The 25,986-nt window shown below is 34.3% G+C and overlaps 1 protein-coding gene across 4 annotated transcripts in view; it reads right to left on the bottom strand.

Moving 5' to 3' along the window:
• LOC109848622 (upstream activation factor subunit spp27-like) overlaps positions 4,475-25,986 on the bottom strand; it is a 34,348-nt gene continuing 12,836 nt past the window's right edge. The window contains exons 2-7 of one of the 4 annotated variants that reach the window (XR_002248848.1): positions 13,872-13,983; positions 13,584-13,758; positions 9,636-9,689; positions 9,391-9,557; positions 5,243-5,426; positions 4,479-4,774 (exon numbers count right to left, since the gene is read on the bottom strand). Coding sequence is in view for 3 of the 4 variants with exons in the window: in XM_020418227.1 (XP_020273816.1) it covers positions 5,304-5,426; positions 9,391-9,557; positions 9,636-9,689; positions 13,584-13,758; positions 13,872-13,983 (631 nt within the window). In the remaining variant the exon portion in view is untranslated. Of the gene's footprint in view, positions 4,775-5,084; positions 5,427-9,390; positions 9,558-9,635; positions 9,690-13,583; positions 13,759-13,871; positions 13,984-25,986 lie in introns of those variants that run through there. The other 3 variants (XM_020418229.1, XM_020418227.1, XM_020418228.1) reach the window with 3 other exon arrangements.

Genomic DNA, 25,986 nt, shown 5'->3' with positions numbered 1-25,986 from the left:
CTTTTTTCTGTTACTTGATCTTTATGCTAGTACTTTGTATGTGTTGTGATTTTGTTCCTGGCCCTTTTTGTGTTAATACCTTGGCAAGTTTGCTATTATTTTGATGTTTTCTGTTTGCTTTCTTTGGATCAATTTCTTTGTATCAATTTGGTAAGCTTGTTTTTGTTTTAAATTGAAAAATTTAACTTCTGTTATTTATCAGGATTTTTTGTATTTAAACTTGGTGTTTTGATTAAGTTGAGAGTTTTCATAACCATTACATTTTTTATGTGCAAGTTTGAACAATGTTGGTTCTGGATAAAATCTAACTGGTTAAATTTAGTGCTTCTGGCGATTTCTCAACTCTGAATATATTGCATTAATTGAGTATGATTTCTACCTATCAGCTTAATTTCTCATGCATGTGTGTTGTGTGACATCTTGCAATGCTCTAAGCATGATACTCAGCCTCCTAAAGATGTCTGCTCATTATCATTAAGTGCATGAGCAATTAGCATAATCATCATGATATGTTTACTGATAAAAAATCTATGTTTCTCGGGTTTCTCATGAATTTATAATAAAATTTCATCTTTTCTACGTTCCTTTTTGTTTCTCTGTCATTTATATATTACAAGTTGTATTTTGGCCGGAAAAAAACCCTTAAGTTATTAAACGGGTCATTCGGGTTATATGGGTCGGGTCGGGTAACCCGTTTAATAAATGGGTCGGGTCACATTGACCCATTTACCCCCCCCCCGCCCCGCCCCGACCCGTTTGCCACCCCTAGCTAGAGTGTACCAAAAGCATTATAATGAAATGGGGGCTAATTCAGGCTTTTATCAGACTTTCCCGATGTTGGAGGTAATAATGCCTTGAGGGCGCCATCAAACTCGACAGGATGGAAACAAATTTGGATTTGAGAGGTGGGCAGCAAGTATATTTCTATCTGGGAAATTCAATTTATGATAAATCTAACTGATCGAAAGTCCAAATCTGAAAATAAGCATAGGAACATCGTAATACTTTGATGTGCTAGACAACAAACAAAAGACCAAATCTGAAAATGGCTTCACGATATCTAAATTGTATGTAAGCATCATCCCAAGTGGAAAGACTGGATTCAATACTATGGTAGTGGCCAGGCTCCCCACTGCTCGACTATAATGGTGTTTAGGATTGTGAGCTTATCAAAGGTAACCATCCAAACTAACAAATTCTCTAGTGAAAGATAAAATGCAAAAGATCCAGAATTCTCTAGTGAAAGACAAAATGCAAAAGATCCAGAGAAAAGAGTTTATTATCCATATATTTACATAAATGAGTAAAACTTAATTGCTAGGTTTAGCATGCAACTCCAGAACTACATTTATAGTCCCTTGCATAAATTACATGAGCGGTTTGTATAGTTCGCATATTACTATATATTTTGATTGCATCTGCTAATATTTTTAGTTGTAGCACCCACCCAAACAACTGCCGCCAGATATGACATCTAATGGATTTTGTAACATAAAGAACAGATAATGTAAGTCCTACAAAGCAATCTAAAAGGTGCAGCATGCATGACTGACAAGTGCAATGGTGAATCCCACAGAAAAGGAAAGATGTCGTACTCACATTTAAGCCTTGCTCAGTTTAGAAGATGAGGAATTCATATGCCCTTGGGTTTAAACATATGTTTGAGCCATTGCTCAGTTTATAAATCAATTAAGATTTGAAAACAAGATGAGGGATTCACTTCTAGTTCTTAAAAGATGAAGCATGAAGGCTTAAATTAGGAAGAATATGATAAAGGAGCAGATGCACAGATGTAACAGTGGACTTGGAGGCCGGGAAGGAAACTACATGGTTCATATATTCAACAAATCAACCTAAAGAAAAACATGGAGATCCCTCTCTCTCTCTCTCTCTCTCTCTCTCTCTCTCTCTCTCTCTCAAGTGACTGCATAAAATTTACTGTTAACTTGCATCAAAATGTCAAAAGAAAAGAAAAATGTTAGTATGTCAAGCCCAAGGATTTCAAAGGTGAGCTGAAGTCTAGTTTCCCTAGAAATTCCAACCCCCACAAGGATCTAAATCAAAGTCGGTTTTCCTATATATCTCTCTGTCATGTGAATTCGCTTAAAAAAGTAGAAACTAGAATCAAATATATTCTCACCTAAACGAACTTCTTGGAGTGTTATCCACAATGCACAAATCACTTTATCCAGGAATGAAAAAGTAAAATATTCCAAGTTTAATAACCAACTAAATGGTTTTCATCTTTACAAGAGGTTGTCAACTGAAGTAGCACTGTAAAACACATTCATCAGAAAACAACTGAACTTAAAAGAAACAATATGATTCATGTTTCTCATCAAACTGGCATAACTAAAGAGTTCAACGAACAATAATCTTTAAGTGAAAACAGAAGCTGTTAATTAAATATGTATTGTTCCATATTAAAAAAAGAAATAATTAAAAAATAACTATTTCGGGAGTTATCAGAATCATATGAAGCTTTGGAAGAGAACCGTCAGGTTTGCTATTGAAATTTTATTAGAAACAGCAGATGGAGCAAAGCACAGCTTCAAGGCATAATACTAACAACTGTTGAATAACTAAGGGAGAACATACTTCCCATAAATCCTGACAAATTTACAATATTAATAGGACAATTGCCTATAGATGATGAATGAGAAATGGGAGTTCGAAAGTAGAGGTTAGCATTCAGATTCTATTATCGTAGACCATCACCTTTCATTTCGAAAGATGTGCATCCTTTATGCTCTTCAAAACCTAAACTGAAATACAAATAACCTTTGCTCAAGGAGAACAAACCTTTAAGTGGGCATCTTCATTGAGTATTTCTGGCATTTGAACCTAGGCATTTTTACTCTTTACGATTATAATCTAAAACTATTTTAATGTACTGAGAATCAACATTTATGAGAACTTTATCCATCATCTATCTAACGAAACTTGAAATGAAATTGATGGAGATTCTGCCAAAGATCTCAGATTTTGTTGTAGGAGATATCCTAGAATTGCTTGGAGTTTATGTTTTATTCAGATCGATATGACTCTTATATTGTTTTTGAAGAGTTTTGAGTAGAAGAAGATTCTATCTTCATTGGAGATACAGTTGAGAAGAAAGTTTATCCTTTTACTAGTGCTTCCTACGTAACAATGCCTTAAAAATAGAAACAACATAACAATGCCTTGAAAGTAGAAACACTGATTCTGATTATCAAGGCTTCATTTGGATACCGCGATGTTTTGCTTTGTTTCCATAGTGTTTTTGTCAAAATTAAAACACCACGCGTTTGAAAACCATGGTGTTTTTTAAGCTAAATCATCCTCAAACAAAAAACACAGTACTTATTTCAAAATACTTTTTTGGTGTTTTAAGTTTGATGTTTGAGAATGTGTTACTGTTAATATAATAACATAATGTGTTAAATATAATTAATACATAGTTATTATCGACATATTTATTATGTTATATTGTACTATATTACAAATAATCTAATATATTAGCAATATTTATTAAATAATATAAAATATATTATTAAAATATATTATATAATGATATAATAATATATTAAATATTAATATTTAATATGGTGATAATGTATTATATAATAATATGTTAACGTAATATAATAATAAATAATAGTAAAATATATATAAATTAATAAAAAAGTTATTGATAATACATAATGATATAATAATATACTATATAATATTATAATCACTATAATATTATTAATTTTTTATAAAATAATATATAATAAATTAATAATTATAAAATTTATATAATATTTAATACATTCAATAATAGAAAAATAATATAATAATGATATATTAGTAAATTATATAGTAAATATAATATAATATACAAATATAAATACTTTATTTAAAAATAATATAATATTTTATGAACTAAAAATAATTTATTGCTAATAAAGGTAATTAATATTAATATATTCATAATATAATAATATTTATTTATATCATCAATTATTAATATATATTAAAGTAATATTAATGAACTCTAACATATTAGAAACTACAATATATTATATAACTGGTTAAATATTTATAATATATTAATTTATTAATAATATACTAGTAATAAAAATAGTAATACTATTAATAAATATTTATATATATTAATAATAGTACAATATTATATTAATAATAAAATAATATTATGTTAAAAATAATATATAATATAACAATAGCAAATTGATATATCAAAATAATTAAATATATTATTAGTTGAAAATAATATGTAATCATTATATTATTAATATAATTTATTAAATTACAATATAATATTATAATATATTATACAATATTATATTTTCTTATATTTAATATTAGTGATATTATAATAAATGTAAAATAAATATGACAACATTTTATTTATAATATATTCTATTATAATTAATATATAATATATTAATTATATGTTTAATACTAGTAATATAATGGGTTAAACTACTGTTAACTACAAACACTCAACATGGTGTTTTGAAAACACTTTAGGTAGAAATCACAACACCATAGTGGTTTCTTACAAAAACACAACAAAGAAACACCATGGTATCCAAACGAAGCCCAAAAGATTTGATTCTTGATTGATTGATCTTCACTATCCTTCAAGTTTTCTCTTCTTTCTTCACTTACTCTCTCTTTTTCCCATTAATCTCCTTCAGAAATCTAACAATAGTAAGGAGATCAATGTACTCTCTTTTCCCACTAATACCCCTTCCTCCAGGAATCTAATGCAGAACAGGAGGAGAATCTGTTGCAAGGAGAGAGGATTAGGGAAGAAACAAGAAAGATAAGAAATGAAGCATCAATTCATCAACGAAGATCAATCTATCAATAGCAATCAATAACCAAATATTTGCATGACAGGAATTTGTCTTTCTAATTTATAAAGCATCATACATAAGGAAATCTAGTAAAAATGATCATCTCCCTACTCAGTATAACTCTAGTAAAATAGAATCTTCTTCTACTCAAAAACTTCAAAAACAATATACGTCCTAAATAAATTAAAAAAAGCAAAGAGAAAAACACTGCTTTTTAGCATATCTCCCATGCCTACATTAAGATCTAAAATCTGTGGAGCAATTATGAAATGTAACGGTGAACATTAACTAAAGAGACGAACAGATGATTTCATTTCCATTCTTTCATCAATCTTTTGGACATTGTAACTGAAGAAAGAACCAAAATGGTGAACAGGTGGAACATTCTGACTTACACTTGCAAACAAAATTGCCCGTTTCCTTGGGTTGTGGGAATACCAGCAGGATCACCGTATACTATTTTGTTTTGATAAAATGAGCTGTGAGCAACTTTGGAACAGTGAATCCGGTGAAGGAATCGACCTGGAACAACTCTTTCAGCTTCTCATCACATATGACAGTCTTCTTATCAGCAGGATCCTACCAAAAAGTTGGAGCAAGTAAACATGATATACATGCAAACAAACACACTCTCCCTGCCTCCCTCACTCTATCTATCTATCCATCTCTTTCCACCCACATGATACTAGACAATGTTAGGATTCATAAAGTCGCCATTAGGTATTGTTCTATATTACCCATACCTACAAAATGTGAATTCTCAAATTATATAAACAAACACTTATCCATGATTAATTAGCATTAAAGGTCAGGATATCTTGGTAAAGGTCATAAAATTTCACATGCAAGTTTTTCACTGATGGTAATACACCTGAAGGTTAGCTCTAAAAATCTTGAACTTATAAGGATATTTCATAGCGAAGGCATGACTGGATGATTAATAAACTCTAGAAACATCTTGGTCCTCCGGACTGCTGCCAGACTGATCTTCTTTTACTGCAAAAAATGTAAAAACGAAAATCTTTCCCATTATGTATGCATAATAGGGTGTTGTGTGCAGCACACTATGTGAGGGTGAGTGCACTGAGTGGAAGGAGCTTAGTTTCAAATGATGCAAAGCAATGAAACTTCCTTGGAAGCTCATATTGCTTAAGCTCCATTGCATCAACCATACCGTTTTACTCGAAATTCGAGCTTCCTCAGTCCTCTTATTATCAACAGTATATTCAAGCTAATCTGCAGCACTGAGATCATCAGTTGCCTCCTCTTATGTGTGATCATCGAAAAATGACGACTTCATGCCAATTCAAAAATGATCTTATCAACATTCTCGAGCCCCAATTTGGATATCTAATTAGGTGACATCGGTGGTGGTACTTTAAACACGAAACATATCTTTGAACACCAAATCAGTGATACTTCAATTCCATGCCCAATGCACGTGCCTGTGGTTAAAGTAACATTGCCACATAGCCCTGAAGCCATTAAGACGCGTTCATTAACTTACTCCATGTAATCACAAGATTCTAAAGGACAGACTAAATCTCAACAGTAATCAGCTGCACACTCACTTCTCTGTGTATTACTTTGGCTTCATCCAGAATTATTTGCTAAGCACATATGCTTCCCGTGGACTTATTAAGCCCATAAAAATATTGGTAGTTAGCAGCAGAAATCTGAGAAATGCATACTAATAGTGGCCCAGATTGATGTGAAAGCCAACTTATCTAGAAGAATAAACACCAGCAAGTTTTTGTGCCTAAAACTAATAAAACTACCAGTGTGCTGCAACCATCTGACTATCATGCACCCTAAAGAAATTGAACACCTAGACAGGATGAAGAAAAGAAATGAGGTATCTCATAGACGCAAATTTCTGAATCACTGACAAGGATCCTCCCACAAGGGTATTTTCTTTAGAATTTTGTCAAATGATGGATTACAGCTAAGTTCTTTCAAGTATCCTCTGCTGAAAATGTCACAGTTTTTCTCAATCCTCAACCACAAGAAAGGTATCCAACTTTTCTTGGCCCAATCATGATACATGGAATAACCAGCAGCAGAATGTTTTTAAAATTTTACCATTTCTCATATATCCAGAAATCATCCACAAAATAATATTTAAACATTCCCATGAGCTACTCAAAACTTGGTAACATAGACACAAAATAGGACATGGGCATGATATATGATAATAAACAATTTTTTAAAAACTAGATGGGTCAGCATGGATACAATTTATGCAGTCACATGGAATGCGTGAACATGGATACATTGTGAAGTATAATAAGACTATACATGTGAATTTGTCTGTCTTAATGTTCAACATCTCGCAGCATGATATCATAGAGCTACAGTGATAAAAAAAGCCTTCACTACAACCTTTATTAGATCTATTCTTTGAAGATTGTGTCATAGAAGTAGGGGTTGAACTTGATCGAATAATTATCAAATAGTTCAATATATATTCATCTAACTGTTTGTTTAAATTCTGTTTGAGAGATCATTTAAGAGAAATCAATGAATTTGTCTAGACGTATATTAAACAAATCAAATATGAGCATTCACATATTCAATTCATTTGCTTAATTAATATTTCTTTAAATTTCAATCACTTATAATTTTGTTGTTACACACATAATATTGTGTTTGATTTGTATATTTCCTTCTAGATCTTATATTCATTTTGAGGATTCTAAGAGTTCCTACTCAAATTTTCAAATCAAACATTCTAATGACAGTTTGTACATCATTATCAAATCAAAATGTTTAGTCAAATAACTTGATATTGTAAATTATATAATATCAAATCAAATAATTATATTTTAACATTTGATAAATATTTCATGAATTTGGATCCAAAGAAATTTGAAGAATAAAATTTGAATTGGGATTCAAATACAAAGATTTTAACAGATATCAACTGATTCGTTCTTTACCAGTCTTACATAGTACAATTCTTTACTACAACATTTAGTAGAATAGGTCTAGTACCATATAACTAGAATTGCATGAAAATGATGATTTCATCAAATAGCTTTAAATAAAGTAAAAAAATAAACCTATACTTCCTAACTAAAATAGGACAAAAGTATGAAACTCCAGATGCACAGTGACAACTTATTGCATAACTTGCCACATCCATGGTACTAAAACTCATCCACAGGATAGTTCAATGATATTTTTCTACACTCTTCTACCATCCTTATTTCAATTCCCTATATTTCAGGAGGATCAACTTGCACCCTGGTTATACACTATCGATAAGTGCCCAGAAGACTTAAACAGCTAATTTGAGGTCAAAAGTTAAGACCTTTCACAAGATAATTAATAACACTGGTTATGGCAAATGTTTAACCGACTGATTTTTCAGCTTGTTAGCTATCTACAAATAGCAATCTACCAAAATGCTCCCTTTCATCCATGAAATCCCACTCTTACACCATATTTACTTGGTGTGCATGAAGGGAAACATTAAAATAAAAGAATATTCAGTATTTAATATGACTGTATAAAAGACTGGAACAAAAAATTTCTGAACTTTTATGTGTGTATATATGCACATATCTCTACATGTAAGTATGTGTACATGCAGGAACAATGTAGCATTTATGAACATATATGATGGAGAGAACATAACTGGTGTCGGGAACCGGGTGCTACAATATTTGGTAATACATATTCAAGACATGCTTTTAAATAGACCAAATATTACTATTTACCTGCAATGTGTTGATGGGGTCAAAATGTATTAGTCTACCAGACAGGTCTCCCATCTCCTAGTCTAAGAAATTAAACTGATAATTTAGTGAGTCAGTGACTCAGATTCAAAGTTCACATCTGGTTTGCAGATGCTTTTTTTGGCTAATATCTTCTTTGTAAATAAAAAACTAGAATTTTACATGTAAGTGCATGTATATCGCTAATGAAGGGTCTTCATAATCTTTGCAGCACTAAACTGAATGATTGTTTGAGAAATTGACCTGTAAATCAATGATACTACATCATATCTGACATATCTCACACTGTACTACTATATCATGGTCTTCCATGGAAGCCACATTTGGATCCCACTTATTACTGTCACATGTATATTTGCATATAATACAAACTTTATCAGAGATAGGAGGCCTAAAAAGGATGATCACGTTTGATTTGTACCCTTTCTCAGTATGAATTGAGTATTTAAACATGTAAAATAACGTTTAGAAAATCCAATAGATATTCATTATAAAGAAAGAACTCTTCATTTATAGTCAACGGCAAGTAGTATCGTCATGCATATTTATATATATAATGATAACTTTAATACACATGCATAACAGTTCATAGAAAAATGTAGATAACAGATGATGTTGCTCACATATGACAGTTGTATCATGAAATATTGATTAGTTGACAAGTAAAAAGCTATTCCTATGTCTTGCTGATTGTATATTAGAGAACTGTTGTGTTGCCCCTTCAAGTAACCTCATAGCCAGCCACTACACTAATCCCAAGGTATATGCAGAAAGAACATAAGAAAGTAACAAAGATGGGATACCTGCAGATTATTTTGTTTGATGTAATCCCACATTCTCTTCACTACATCTGACCGTGGTAATTCACTTTCACCGGTGCCAATAAACTTCACTAGAGCATCTGAAAGTTGGAGCGGTGCAAGAAAACCTCTCCCTCCCTTTTGCTTCTTCTCTTTAGGTGGAGATTCATCTGAAGTTGTGAAAAGAAATGAATATTACCGAATACCAGTTAACAATACTACTATACAAGAGAATTAATTTCCCTAACCTTCTCTTTCTTTTTTTGGCTTCTTTTCCTTTTGTGCTGACTTGCTAGTACCTGCTAAATCATAGAAAGCAAAAAATTTAACTATAGTCAAATGTGTATAGGGGTAATAACAGTGCAAAAATAAATTTAGCTGATCCTAGATTTTTATGTTCAAATCTTAAACATAGTAATCTAGATCAATGGCAATTGGTGTCCACAACACGAATGCAATTATTCTCCTCAGTTCTGTTAAAGGCTATATCCAACCTAGTTCTGCTATGTCTACCTCTGGTCGTCCTAACTTCATTAGTTACAATTTGATCATTTTTCTTAACTTCATTAATTATAATTTGATCATTTTTCCTAACTTTATTAATTACAATTTGATCATTTTTCCTTAACTGGTCTATCAAGTGATCTCCATTAAACATGACCAAACCATCTCAATTGGACATCTCTGTTTATCATCAATGGGAGCAACCTCTAACTTCGTATAATAGTTCTTTATCCTATCGCTTAATGTATATCAACATGGCCATCAAACATTCTCATTTTTACTACATTCATTTTTTTTCATATATTTTCCCTTAATCTGCAATCACAAAAGACTCGAGAAGAAGTTCACTTTAATCATCCTACTGAAAAGATGATCCTCAATCTCATCACACCGACAAACGATTGATCTTAAATAGCAAAAGTGATTACTCCTAAGGTGTTTCAACGACAATATTCACTACTCATTCATTTTCTCACATTTTTACTAAAATTGCATTATATGTATTCTGCTTCTATTCTGCTCATTCTAAGTTCTTTAGATTTTATCTCCACATTTTACTTTAGAAAGTATTATTCTCTCGTTACACACTAATATTTTTTCATCAGCAAAGAACAAACAGCATAAGACTTCATCTTAACTATGTCCAATAAAATTATCCATAACAAAAATACAAGGACTTAAAAGTTGATCCATGAGTTATAACTGACAATTTTATAGGTATTTTGTGATCACACGGGATACCTAAAGCACTCCTGTACTTAAGATATCCTGATATGATTCAATGAACATATCATCCTCGATCTCGATAACTTGAAGAATGACAAATATTAAATAGTGAAAGTGATAATTCCTAAGGCATTGTTTGACCCCCAATATTCACTATTCAATATTTTCACATTTTCTACCGAAATTGCATTCTGCATTCTATTTTTGTTCTACTCGGCTTAAATTCTTGTGAGCCTTCAAATTCGAGAGCTTTTCTCCACCTTTCTACTTCAGAAGTTATCCTTCCTAATTCTCAGAAGCTAATAATGTAATTATTATGTAATCAACAAATAAGAAATAACATAATGATTTACTACTATGTCTTAAATATGTCTAGTAAGTAAATATCGGCAAACGGGAAGTATCAGACGACCAAAATCCATATCACTTTGTGGATATTGGGGAAATATCGGGGATATGTAGTAAATATTAGAGTGCTGTATCGGATGATGTGCATATAATATCCTAAAATGTAACTAAACTTGCTAAATGAAATCTAAGCATACAAAATATAAATAATGTATATTAGGATCACTAAACAATTGTAGAAATTTTCTTAGGGAGAAGAACCTACTAGAATTTGCTAAAAAATTTCATAGTATTGGAAGTTTTGCTAAAAACATTAAATAAAAATTTCAGAATTATATTATTTTGCAACAAGCCAAATAAAAGGACATATTGGCCGACATATCGACAAATATATCGTCGGGGATATGTCGCCCAAAAATTGTCAAAAAAACGGTAAAGAATATTGAGACCATATCATTTCATGGCAAGCCTAGTAAAAGGATATGCAACCTATAAAGAAGGTATTTAAAACAATGCTAGTAAGTTCATCCATAACTAACACAATTGTGGTAACAGGAGAGTTTTGTATCTTCACCAATTTTTACTTTATCATATAGATCTTTAATAGCATCAATTACATTAATATTTATGCTAGATACATGTTTCTTTAATAAAACTGGCCATATTAACTCCCTTGGCTGTCTATTGTAAGCTTTTTCGATATCAATGACATATAATAAACACAGAGGAAAATACCAGAGGACTCCTGTTACTGATTGAATGAAATGGATAACATGGTTAGTTAATTAATTGGTCTAAACAAAACTTCCAGAACTATTATTTCCCATTCCATTATAAAGCAACTAAAATAGCTTTAAGAAAACCTAGCAAATTAGGCGAACATGTGATTTATTTTCCTTTCTGCTAGAAAAAGAACTAAAATCTGATCTTTGACACCTTTTTCCCAATGCGTGAACCACTGGGGACTACAACCCTCACAAACTGTAAAAGGCTTTCAATTGTTCTCAAGAGAGGAATTCTTTTAGTATATCAAATAGCATGTATTAGAAAATGAGACCAACATTTGCAACCTCTCGGTGTTCTGGATTCTCTGACCTTTCTCCGTATCAATAAAATATTTTTCATTCTGCTGCAGATATTATCCCTCCAGACTCTACAGCTATTCATAACATAGATCTTGAATTATTATAGATTGAGTCATTTAGGGGCTGTTTGTTTCCTTTTTTTTGAGAGGGAAAGGTAGAGAAAGCCTGCCAAAAGCCTGCCAAAAGTGCAGCTTTGGGCAGGCTTTCCACCCAAATCGCCTCTTTTAGAGGTGATTTGGGTGGAAAGTCTGCCAAAAGATGCACTTTTGGCAGGCTTTCCCCACCTTTTCCTCTCAAAAAAAAAGGAAACAAACAGCCCCTTATACTTTATCCATGTCCTAGTCACACAGTTCTTTACTGCTCCATCACCGTGTTATCTTTTCTTAAAGTTGTATGTCCATTCTCATGCCAATCAGATAAATGCTTCCTCCATCACGGCATTATCTTTTCTTAAAGTTGTATGTCCATTCTCATGCCAATCAGATAAATACTTCCTTTGACAGTAGCTCGACTGCTAATTCTCATCTTTTTTGGTGATTCAGTTTCCAAGAAGAGCAGATGCTGATTTCTCCAGCGGTTATAATGACATTATTAGGTATTTATGGCTTCCACTAGATACGATCTCCTCTTTAGGATCTAGGCATTGAAAGCTCCTGCATACTTTTTGTCTAGGATCAAGCCAAATCCAGTCAACTACTTTGTTCACTTTCATATTTATATGAGTGAAGCGCATAAACTTTCAATCCCAGACCCACAGTTTATTGACTTCTTTTCCAAGACAATGTTTCCCATTAGCTTAGGGACCCTGAAGCGGTAGACCACGTGTGAGGAAGTTGACGACATTCTTGGTTTTAACCTCCCTTAGTGGTATTGCTTCCACCCATTTGGAAGGGCAAAACAAAACCAACCTGCCACAGCTTTGATGACATGTTAAAGGAACATTACATCTACATGTACATATTTGTAGTCCTTTGGCCTTCCGGAAAATACTCCTTTTCTGAATTCAAACAGGGTAAATACTTGAATATAATTTTATGATGGAAACTTATACGAAAGAAGGAATTTAAAAGGAACACGACGAAGGTAAAGAAAGCTGAATGAAAAACGACATTCTGTAGCAAAGTTTTTCAGGAGCTTCTTAAAGTAAATAAAAGATAAGGAATTTTAATAATTTCCAAGGAAAACAATGACCAAAATAAATAAAAAGCGTTAAACTAGGACATATACAGCATCGAAAAGAGTATGGCATCAGAACATAGTACTAATATGATAAGAAAAAATTGACAACATAATTAGTCACGCATAATTATCCAAAGATTCAGAAAATTTTCGAAACAGTACACACAAGTTAGAGGAAACTATATGCATCATCATATTGTAGGTTTCATCTGTTGCTAAAAAAGCTGCAAAAGCAAAGGGATATGAGAAAAGAACAAGTTTTGAGACCAGACTGCAAGTTTGCAATATTCATGGTAAAGTTAGCTACAACCTCAGAGAAATAGATGATCTAAGTGGCCAGTTAGAGAAAAATACCATCTTCTGAATCCAATGGCCAAATATGCTTTGAAAGAGCTTTATTCATCTGAAACATGTCAATGCTTTTCACATTGAATAGATTATGCATTCTCTCATCACATAATATTTTTCTCCTATTGCTTGGGTCTTGCAGACTGTTCTCACGAATATAAGCCCAAATTCTTTTCACAACCTGAAAACAAACACAAGAAATTAGAATGAAGTTAAGTTATAGATCATAGAAGTTTTTTAGTTGATGTGAACTGTGGATAAATAGAAAAACATAAAGAAACTCTAAAGCATTACCTCAGTCCTAGCCAACTCAGTTTCACCAAGGAACTCCTGAAGTTGTGGGGAAAGACTGCATACTTTGGCAAATCCTCCTCCACCCCTTTTCTTAACCTCCTTGTTAGATCTACTACACTCATAGGAAAGCACAGGCCGAGCAAATTAACATCAGTAGTCCAGGAAAAAATAAATGAAGCCACCATTTGCAACTCCAAGAATGGTTCTTATGTTCAATGCATGACAATGTCAATTAAGAGAGCTTAAGAAATCAATTAAAGAGAGCTTAAGAAATGCAACTTATCACACATGCACGCGTGCGCACATGTCCACACAACCATGCCCGCACATAACACACTCGCACATGCCCGCACCCACCTGCCCACATGCACTCACGCACACCCACAATACACACGTGTGTGTATGCGTGCATGTGTGTGATGTAGGACAAATTCAAAGGCTTCATCTAATGTAGATAATAGAACACAAAGTTATTAAAAATCAAATTTATTTATCTCTCAGGATTTTAGATAGGATATTTGAATTTATCTTTTAGGCTAATTTATCTAGTTTCGAATTTTGAATTGCTTTAGGGATGAGATTTCCTATTGAATTTCAAATAGTAGAGATGGGTTTGCAACTTCATTTAAGGAGGTATGCTTTCATTGTTTTTTAAGGCATGAAGAAATTTATAAAATAAAATTGAGAAAAAATCAGGCATATGGTTTGTTGGTATAGTGGCCATATGATTTACCAAGGTTTGAAGCCAAGAAAGCTTAGATCCAATCTAGACAATTTTATTTTTTTTATTTTTATTTATCTGTTCCTTGTTTTATTTGAGCTATTTATTCAATCACCACTTTTCCAAATAAATAAAAAAATCAAAGAAAACCCAAACTTTTCAAAGGCTCATAACTTGTTTCTGCTTCTCTCCATCCACAAAACACTCGACATCATTGCTCCAAAACACCAATCAGCACTCCCCTTCCACAAGAAGATAAAGAGCCAAAACCTCAAAACCAAGTTCACTCTTCATCTCCTTTTCCTTTTGTTTCTTTGAACCCAAGCCAGTAAATTCAACCTCTGTTCTTTCGCAGCCCAAGTTCATTGGCCTCTGATACTGCCGACAAGATTTCCCAAAGCCCCCACCGTCTTTCGCTTGTTCCTCATCAAAACACACACACTAATATACAGATGCACAGACATACACATAAACATAGATATATACATATACATAGTCCTATACAGGTAGAGCAAACAAATATTCAAATCAATAACCTTTCGACACACATAATACTAACATCAACCTATGAAGCACGGGCACGACACGGACATGGTAAAACCCAAAAAAATAGGACACGACGACACGGCTAGATTTTTTTAATATTATTATTATATATAGATCAATATTGAATTAAATTCCTATTACATTTTCATATTATTATATATAGATCAATATTGAATTAAATTCCTATTACATTTTCATATTTTTTGTTATGTAAAGTGGAGATTATAAATAATTAAATTCCTATTACATTTTCATATTTTTTGTTATGTAAAGTGGAGATTATAAATAAGAAACTAAAGGAAAATGTGTGTTGCAGGTGTGAATTAATACGTCGGGATGGCAATGATCTCTTGGAGAATTGAAGACAATAATGTTAAAGAAGACAAGAAAGAGAAGATGAACATATAGAAAAATAGATTAATTTTTATGTTATATTATTATGTAACATTGGCTTGTAGAATCAATGACAAATGTAAGTAATGTAACTGATTTGAAGATAATACCAAATTTTAATTTTCATTACTTTCATCTTAAGCATATAAAAATACAAGAGAATAAAGTTCAAGTTGCAACTAGTTCCATGGCTATAAAATACTAAGTTACTAACATTATAAAAATATAAAAATTACAACCAAAAGCATATCTTAAAATAAAGTTTTCAAGTTGAAACATCAAAAAGTTCATTCTATGGCTTCAACTCCTTCATCCTCCTCAAACACAACGACCTCCATCGTGGGCTCATCAAGAGAAAGGGCAACAATATCTAAAATACTGGCACCTTAAAATGAGTCAAATGTATCTCCACAAATATCTCACATTCTTGATTCCCCTTCCATATACTCTTCCGAACTTCGAGAAAGTAAGCGAATGTTGGTGTGAACATAAACAAGATCCTCCGCAGGTACCGGGGTTAGCTTGTTCCTCTTTAAGGAGTGAATGAAACCATACGTACTACAATTTCGTTCACAACAAGAAGAGGAACAAGGTTGGCCTAGAAGCTTTATGGCTAATGCTTGCAAATTTGATGTACTTGGACCATAAAGAAACCACCATGACTTTGGATCCATATGTCCTCTATCGGAAAGAAAATCCGGATCACTAAAACCCTCCAAAGCCCTCGCAAACTTAGCATATTCCAAGTTCACCGCCCATCGTTCATCGGGGTTAGGATAGTATTTTCTTAAGCACTTTGCTCTTTCCGTAGAGATCTTAAGATCTTAATTTGGAGCTTGCTGATTGACGTTCTCATTGAGCCATGTGGAATGATAGTACCTATGTTCGTTAATAACATGAATTAGCCCACAATGTATTGATTAATAGAAATATTCGCATTAAATAGTAAAATGTGAAATATTACCTTGGAACTAAAGAGTGTGCTTGAAGCGGGGTGTTGCTCTTGTTCCATCGATCCTCCAAGATCTTATGAACCACCTCATAAAAAAGAGATTCCACGTTATCCCTTTTTCCTTTTACCCTCATGCCTATAAATAGCTTACTTCACCTTCTTAATCATTGTATCACACATATCATACACCAAATGAAGACATAGTAACGGTATCGGTGACCCTTATCATTTCATAGATTGGGCCAATGAAGTCAAGAATAAAATCTATCTTGTCCCACCACAAATCATCGAGGATTTTCTCTTTCACAAATTGAGTTTTCCCCACATCATCTTCTCTATACACGCTCCATCAATCACTAAGGACCATGTCTTGGAGGGCTCTCTTGACGACCTTAAACCTCTTCAACATAATAATCTACGAGGCAAATCTTGTGTCAACAATCGATAGGAGCTTCATCTTGGAATAATCTTGAACATGGCAAGCCGCATAGAGTGGTTCATGATAAAATTCTTCATAACCAATGCATCATCGAAGATCTCTGTAAGCCAATGTAATTGTGCATAAGCCACGGCATTTGCTTCCGTGTTCTTAGCCGCACAAATATTCTTAATAGCAAGATTAAGTGTATGGACTACACAATGAGTCCAAAATATGTGAGGTCAGGTGCCCTCCACAAGCCCTCTCGCGGCATTGCATGCCGAAGCATTATCGGTTATGATTTGGATGATATTTTACGATCCCACTGATGCGAAACGGGGGAGGGGGTCCATCGGAATCAGCGATCTAAATCGAACAACGCACCGTTTCGCCAAAATTCATGATCTTAGGTAGAAAATTTAATCTAAAACAGTTAATGTGACAAATGGATTTTAACAAGATTTGCAACGATAGTCATAAACAATCCCAATCTCGAATAATTTAATCGCAATATTAATTATCACTTTCGCAAGTTCTAAGATCAATACCAAGTTTAAGCAGTCACATGTTCAGATACTCTCAACTCACAATTATAATGTTGTTTATCACTTTGTTCATAATGATCGGGTTATCCCTAAGAATATTATATTTAACATTCTTCCGGGAACTTCCCGTTACATGAATTATCCACCCCCAGCTTTCTTGCAGAACTGGGTATAACGAGGAGTACGTTATCCTCAATCGTATGATTCTCCAGGAACTTCCCGTCAAGATTGAGAAACAGTTTAGACTCATATACCTATTGGAGTATCAGGGAGCAGTTTAACATCTTATATCGGTCGGAGGATTAAGAAGTAGTTTATACTCTTATACTTGTCGGAGTGTTCATTCGGCTCAATGTATTATTCATGCAATTAACTAACAAAATAAAATCAACAGAAAAATAAGGGACGAAAGAAAACGAAACCTTTATTGGTCTGAACAGACTTGACGTGAGAGGCCTATGGAGGTGGTGCGACGACAACGGTGAACTGAACGGCGATGATGAGGCGGAGATCCGATGACGACGAGTGCGACAGTGTTAAACTGATGACGACGCGACGACGGGGTGAGGACGGTGCGATGTCCCACGGGTAGTCGTCGGGTCGATGCAGGTGGCGGGCGTAGGGGACGAGACCGGCAGCGAAGACGAAATAAACGGCGGCTCGAAGAGTGGAGGACGGAGGCGAAAATCAAACAATTGTTGAGGTGGTTCTGACGCGCTTACGGAGCCGGGAACAAAACAGGCTTGCTTGAATGCTAGAAAGAGCAGGGGAGAGATCGGCAGCTTGGGAAAAGACAACGAAGCTGTGAGATGAACAGATAAACAGGAAAAGATAGAGGTTTGACAGCTAGAAGAAGAGGAACAGGTATTGGCCTAGGGTTTCATACCCGATGCCTAGGTTTCACACCCAAATTAAGCCAACTCAAATTTTTATTTCAATTTTTAATAATTCATTGATTTTCAATAGTCTCATACAACCTTATTTATAAAAAAACTACGTGCACACAACGTGCAATAAAAATAGAAACAAACAACAATCCCTCAATTCGCTCAACTAAAATTAAACTAAATTTCAAATTTCAAATTTCAAATTTTAAATTTTAAATTTTAAATTTTAAATTTTAAAATTCAAAATTCAAAAATATATCAACTAATCAAATATTGCTATTTCTTGTCCTCATTATTCTCCCCGGATGGGAGAAAACTCGACTCCGTCGAGTTAGCTGCAGAAACTTGTCATCTTCAATATACTCTGTCTGCATCTTAATTTGCTGTCAGTTATTTTTCTGCATCTCAAATCATTAGCTAGATTGCATTATAAATTCACCATCTAAAATATTATCAACATTCACTGCTGTATGGATGAATATATAGAAGTGGAATAAAGTGAAAGAACTCTCATAAATAATAGGTTAGGATCAGGCTTATATCAGTGGACTGCCAATAACATTGTGAACTGTTTAATCACTCAATATTAAAAATAGAACTATGACCAAATCAATAAATGTTTCCATTAATTAGTTCAAGAGTTGGAAAAGCTCATAAATATCATGTTAAATCTTAAACAGCTATAAATAAACTGTATTGGACAAGTTCAAACCATCTAAAATATCAGCATTAATAGTTTTAAATTAGGTCCTGACTCAATACTATACATTTCAGTTAGCAATGTATTTATTCAAATTAGATCACTGATTCCCCAATATATAATCAATGCAAAATAAAAAAATAATGTAAATCAACTCAAATAATTATGATGAAATGCAGACTCAAACAATGTGATCAATGGCAGATGTAACTCAACGAAGTGTCTAAAATGCATGACGTCCTCTATCAAATGGAATAATTAGGTGTTCCTTCGTTAATATGCATAACAAATTTGAATAATTAGGTGTTCCTTCGTTAATATGCATAACAAATTTCCTATTTTTGCAGTGATAAGGAGGAACGTACAAACACATGCATGACGGATGAGTGTTTTTGCGTGTTCAACATGAGAGAGAATGAAAACACTCGTACTCAAACTTATATCCATAATCACTATATATTCCCAAAAAGGATCAGTGTATGTGTGAGTGACTATCGGGACAATGCATGAGGGTTTGACATCTAATATGGTAGCTATCTCATGATGCTCAATTTGTGATTTAACTTCCATACAGATATCTGAGTGACTCACTTTAGGAACCAAATCAGGAATGTGTTGGGTGTCATGTTGGTCCAAGAAAACTTCGTGAGGTATATCAACAACGTTTTCAGTCACTGAAGTGAATTCAGGAGTTGGAGTTTCAATTTTAGGAACAGCTTCAGGGACAACATCAGTGAACTCCATGATCAAATGGGTAGCTTGAGGAATAGTCGGAGTGTTGTCATTACATGAAAATTCAATTAACTTCACAATTGCAGGGGTAGTTTCAGAATGAACGGAAGTGCATGGTTCTTCGATTATACTATCATGGATTTTCTTGTCGGAGTTAAATTCTGTCAAATTTACGGTCTGGTTAACGATTTCCTTAATAATAGATTTTGATTCCGTTATAGGCGGCTTATTAATTCTAACTCTGAACGGAATTGTACAGACAAAAGCAACATGCTCATATCCTTGACAATTGTAACACTGCATTATTAGGCTAAGTTTGGAGAGAGATATCTCTAACTTCTGGCCCTTGGGATCGATTCTAGACTAGGAAGAACTAGGGTTAGATCGACTCAGAGGCTGACTAGATGTATTGGCACGAGAAGACTAGGAGGGATGAGTTTAAAAATTCTGAGCCCTATAAGATTAATAGAATTTGGTTTCATCTAAATCTTGAACTAAGGCGTAAGCTCTCTCAAAGGTGTTTACTCCTCTAGCAAAAAGTTCGGTTTGAAGGTCGCTTCTTAATCCAGCTTTAAATTTTGATAAGACTTTCATTGGTGCCTCTGATTCAATGGTGCTGCATCGAGTAAATAATTCATCAAATTGAGCAACGTACTCTTTTACAGATTTGGTTCCCTGAGTAAGACAATGCCACTTATCTAGCAATCTATAAATAAACGATGACAGGAGATATTTCTGTTTCAGTTCGTCGGTCATTTCTCGCCAAGTAAAAATTGATAACTCACCTCTAATATGCCTTATCATTTCAAAATTGGACCAATATTGGTAAGCGGATCCAGTGAGCTTCATTGTGGCAAACTGACTTTCTAGGATTCCGTCAGGACATACCAATCGAAGTAGCGATCCATGCTCTTCAGCCAGTCAAAGAAAATTTGTGGATCGAGCTTACCATCAAAGGTTGGTGGATCAGGCACAAGTTGAGACGGGGGTCGATGAACGATGTACTCATGACCTTACGGTGGGTATCCATAGCCTTGACCTCGTGACGGAGTTGTAACCCGCGTTTCTTCTAACCTAGCACGTCTCTCGTTGGTGTTATTCAGGATCTCGCGGGTAGCTCTGCTCTCATGTGTTAAGTTACTTATTTATCCGTTTAACTCAGCGATTTGCTTAAGTAGTTTGGAGAATTCGGGATTTGTACTGCCTGACATGCTTGACTCACTAGTTGACTCACTTGACTCTCCTAAATTGATAGGGTAGACCTGTGTGAGTGGGCATACACTAACTAGATGAGATGAATGGTGTGCACAAACAGCTAAATGAGATGAATGAGAATTTTTTTAATATCAAATAAAAGACTCAACTAATCTAAAAAATAAAAATAAAAATTTCCTACCCTAGAACCATGCTCTGATACCAAAAATGATGCAAAACGAGGGAGAGGGTCCATCGAAATCAACGATCTAAATCGAACAACGCACCGTTTCGCCAAAATTCATGATCTTAGGTAGGAAATTTAATCTAAAACAGTTAATGTGACAAATGGATTTTAACAAGATTTGCAACAATAGTCATAAACAATCCCAATCTCGAATAATTTAATCGCAATATCAATTATCATTTTCGTAAGTTCTAAGATCAATACCAAGTTTAAGCAGTCACATGTTCAGATACTCTCAACTCACAATTATAATGTACGCAGTGAATATAAGACGAGTTTAGAGATGTATTATTCATGCAATTAACTAACAAAATATTATAATGTACGCAGTGAATATAAGACGAGTTTAGAGATGTATTATTCATGCAATTAACTAACAAAATGAAATCAACAGAAAAATAAGGGACGAAAAAAAACGAAACCTTCATTGGTCTGAACAGACTCGGCGTGAGAGACCTCTGGAGGTGGTGCGACGATAACGGTGAACTGAACGGCGATGATGAGGCGGAGATCCGATGACGACGAGTGCGACAGTGTTAAACTGATGACGACGCGGTGACGGGATGAGGGCGGTGTGATGTCCCACGGGTAGTCGTCAGGTCGATGCAGGTGGCGGGCGTCGGGACGAGGCCGACAGCGGCGTCAAGACGAAATAAACGGCGGCTCGAAGAGTGGAGGAGGACGGAGGGAAATCAACGACTGTTGAGGTGGTTCTGACGGCTTACAGAGGCGGGAACAACGGTTGCTTGAAGGTAAGGAGAGCAGGGAGAGATCGACAGCTTGTGGAAGAGAAGGGGTGGGGGCAGCGAGGCTGTGAGATGAACAAATGAACGGGAGAAAATAGAGGTTTGAAGGCTAGAAGAAGAGGAACAGGTATTGGCCTAGGGTTTCACGCCTGAGGCCTAGGTTTCACACCCAAATTAAGTCAACTCAAATTTCATTTTAATTTTCAATAATTCATTGATTTTTAATAGTCTCATACAACCTTATTTATAAAAAACTACGTGCACACAACGTGCAATAAAAATAAAAACAAACAACAATCCTTCAAATCACTCAACTAAAATTAAACTAAATTTTAAATTTTAAATTTCAAATTTTAAATTTTAAATTTTAAAATTCAAAATTCAAAAATATATCAACTAATCAAATATTGTTATTTCTTGTCCTCATTACCCACCTTTATGATGCATTTTTCTAGCTTCGCTTGGATAAAATATTTATTCTTGACTTCTCCCTCGGTATTCACGGCATTCAAGAACATTGGTTTACCCTCACATATCGCCATAAAATTAATGATGGACCTTCTTTGTGAATCCTCTCATCCATCACTACAAATGGAGACCCCTTTCTGTCACCATGTGTCCCTAATGGGCTCCATCAATCTCTCTATGTGAGTTTTCTTACGTTGTAAGATAGTAGATTCCTTGTAAAAGCTTTAACATAATATGGATTCCTTGTCAAGTTGAAGGACAATCCCTCGGTGAAGAACATCCTACCAATCAATTCATCTAATTCCTCCCTTGCTCCCAAGTTGAATGTTTGTTCCACGGTATTAGACCCCCTCCTCCTCTTAGATTCACTTTCACGAATCAGCATGCTTGCACTTGCACTTACACCGGTTGTACTTGCAGTCGAGATGTAGGCAAAACTGGCGTCTTAGGCCTAGAAGCCCTCAACCTCGCCTCCGCTTGATCCAACGTCCTTTGAAACTCCTTTAGGTTTTCGGGTGTTGACTTGGAATACATCTTAATTCCAGTCCTGCTTATCCTCAAGAGGTGATTTTTAACTCTTGAGTGTGAACCGGTAAACTCCTCTGTAATAATTACATCATCATCTCCAATTTCCTCCTGCCGTTCCACCCTTTTTCTCCAATTTGGAAACATATTTTCAAAACGGATATTTATCATCTTGTACTCCACTGCCACTAGAACTCCCTTCTTGTTTCATTTCTCTAAAGTACAATAGCAATAACAGTAAATTAAAAAATTAATAGCAAAATAGGAACTGAAATCCTAATTAACAATAAATTAAAAAATGGAACCCTAATTAATTAACAGTAAATTAATGAAACCCTAATTAATTAACAGTAAATTAACATAAAACAGTAAATTAAAATGTAAAACAGTAAAATCTTTATATTTATATTCAGAGAGAGAAAAAGAGACAGATTCACAGAGAGAGACGAAAAGTGAGAGAATCAGAGAGAGGGGAAGAGATCGGGAGAGAGACGAAGAATCAAAGAGAGATCGGGAGAGAGAGACGAAGAATCAGAGAGAGATCGGGAGAGAGAGAGACGAAGAATCAGAGAGAGATCGGGGGAGAGAGACTGACCTAGCCGACGAGAGAGATCGAGAGATCGAGGGAGAGCGAGATGAAGAAACAGAGAGGAGAGAAATCAAGAGAGAGACTGACCTAGCTGACGAGAGATCGAGGGAGAGAGGACGAGGACGACGAGGACGAGCTGAGATTGGATTGCTGACGAGGACGACGACGAGGACGAGCCGAGATCAGAGAGAGATCGAGATGTGGCGGCGTTTTCTTTTTTGTTCGTGAATCCCAGCCGATCGGGTGAGTGAAGAAATTAGGGTTTGGATTTGGGTTTCGGGTTTTTCTTTTTTCGCCTTCTCAGCCGTGTCGGGAACGAGTCCAACTGTGTCGGGAGCGAGTCGAAATGCGTGTTGGGGCGTTGACGCGTGTTGGCGACGTTGACCGCGTGTTCGACGCGTGTCGAACGCGTGTCTGCGTCCGACACGCGTCGAACACGGACTCAAGACTTGTTTCCGCGTGTCGGTGCTTCATAACAATCAACTACTAGACCACCGAGGAAATTTAAGATTAGTAAAAGCAAAAAAAACATAAATAAATATTTTGGTCCGAATAACATGTAGGTACAAAAAATTTCAACTGACAATTTTCTCATACTGAAAAACAAAAGAACAAATGTATCTCAAGCAACTCATGTGCGGTTCAATATTGGATATGTCATTTAAACTTTTTGTAATGAAACAGTAAGAAAATTGTTCCTTTTATACAGGTCAAGATCGAATCAAGAAATATAATTCAGAGGCACTGGTATAGCAAATAACCACTTTGTTGGTTATATACAATGTTACAGAAAGCGCTAGGCAGTCTAGGCGTTAGACTTATGCTCTAATAGGCTCTGCTCAAAACAGCGTTTTGAAGCATTATATAATATATATATATATATATATTATATATATATATATATATATATATATATATATTTAATATAATATAAGATGAGAGAGAGAGAGCAATATAGGGTATGCTTGGTAACCAAGCCAACAAAAAGTATAGTGGCTTGGTAGTGATGCTGTTTCACATCCGCCTCCACTCATTTCAAATATGGGGAGCCACATTCACGATGGGTAGTGAGTGATGAGGATGTGACACATCACTACTAAGCATAAATCTATATTGTGCTTGGTACCTAAGCATACCCATTTTTCTCATATATATATATTATATATAATATATTATATATATATTGCTCTATATATGAATGGAGGATCCAATATTCATTATTTCATGCCCTACGCAGTAAAATTACTTGTATCATTTATTTAACACAGGAACAGGAGGATCCAAAGCGTTCATTATTCATGGCTTTTTTTCGATAAAACTACTGTAGCATTTATTGATGTAGCACAGACGAAACTGCTAGCCGTTTAAAACCATTGCTGTTAGCTAATACTGTAGCTCAGACGGGATATTGTGCATTTAAAAATGTTTAACTGTAGTACTTACAAAAATTGTACTTAAATAGCAAAAGTACTGTCAGCAGAAATAAAAATTAAAGATCGTGCTTTGGCACGGGGTGCACACTAGTGTGTGTGTGTGTGTGTGTGTGTGTGTAGTGTGGTATATATATATATATATATATCTATATATATTATATATATATATATATATATATATAGTTGATCTTATGTCAACTGAAGTAGACCCGAATTCCTTTGTGCGCAGCAAAGTTTTCTAATGCCACTCATAATATATATAGTTGATGCTTATGTCCGAACTTAAGTGGACACCACATCATTTGTTCGCAGGCCAAAGTTTGCTATCCACTCATTTATATGTATACAAGACTCTTCATATCATATGCAAGACATTCCTAGGAAATATGAGTGGATAGAAACTTTGGTGGTACCAATAACTTAAGTTGACATAAGAATTGTTCCTATTATATATATATATATATATAATATATATATATATATATATAAAGAGAGAGAGAGAGAATAAACTAGTAAACTTTAATGTCCAACTTAAAGCTGGACAAGAAGCCTTTAGTGCTAGCCAAACTTTTATCCATCTCATCTATATATATATTATATATATATATATATAATATTAATAGTCTCTTTCATATCTTGGCATGGATCCCTTAGGTATCATGCAATTGGATAGAAAATTGTTGTGTGATGGTCCACTTAAGTTGACATAAATTTTCTCTCTCCTCTTCTCTCTCTCTAATATACTATATATATTCCTCTATAATAATGGGAGGATCCAATATTCATTATTCATGCTACAGTAAATTACTGTATCATTTATTTAACACAGACAGGAGGATCCAAAGGTTCATTATTCATGCTACGATAAAATACTGTAGCATTATTGATGTAGCACAGACGAAACTGTAGCGTTTAAAACCATTGCTGTAGCTTAATACTGTAGCTCAGACGGGATATTGTAGCATTTAAAAATTGTTACTGTAGTACTTACAAAAATTGTACTTAAATACAAAAGTACT

The sequence above is a fragment of the Asparagus officinalis genome, chromosome 7 (assembly GCF_001876935.1).
Source record: "Asparagus officinalis chromosome 7, Aspof.V1, whole genome shotgun sequence".
Lineage (NCBI taxonomy): Eukaryota > Viridiplantae > Streptophyta > Magnoliopsida > Asparagales > Asparagaceae > Asparagus > Asparagus officinalis.
Note: the sequence above shows the minus strand (reverse complement) of the source record. Positions and strands in the feature narration are given on the sequence as shown.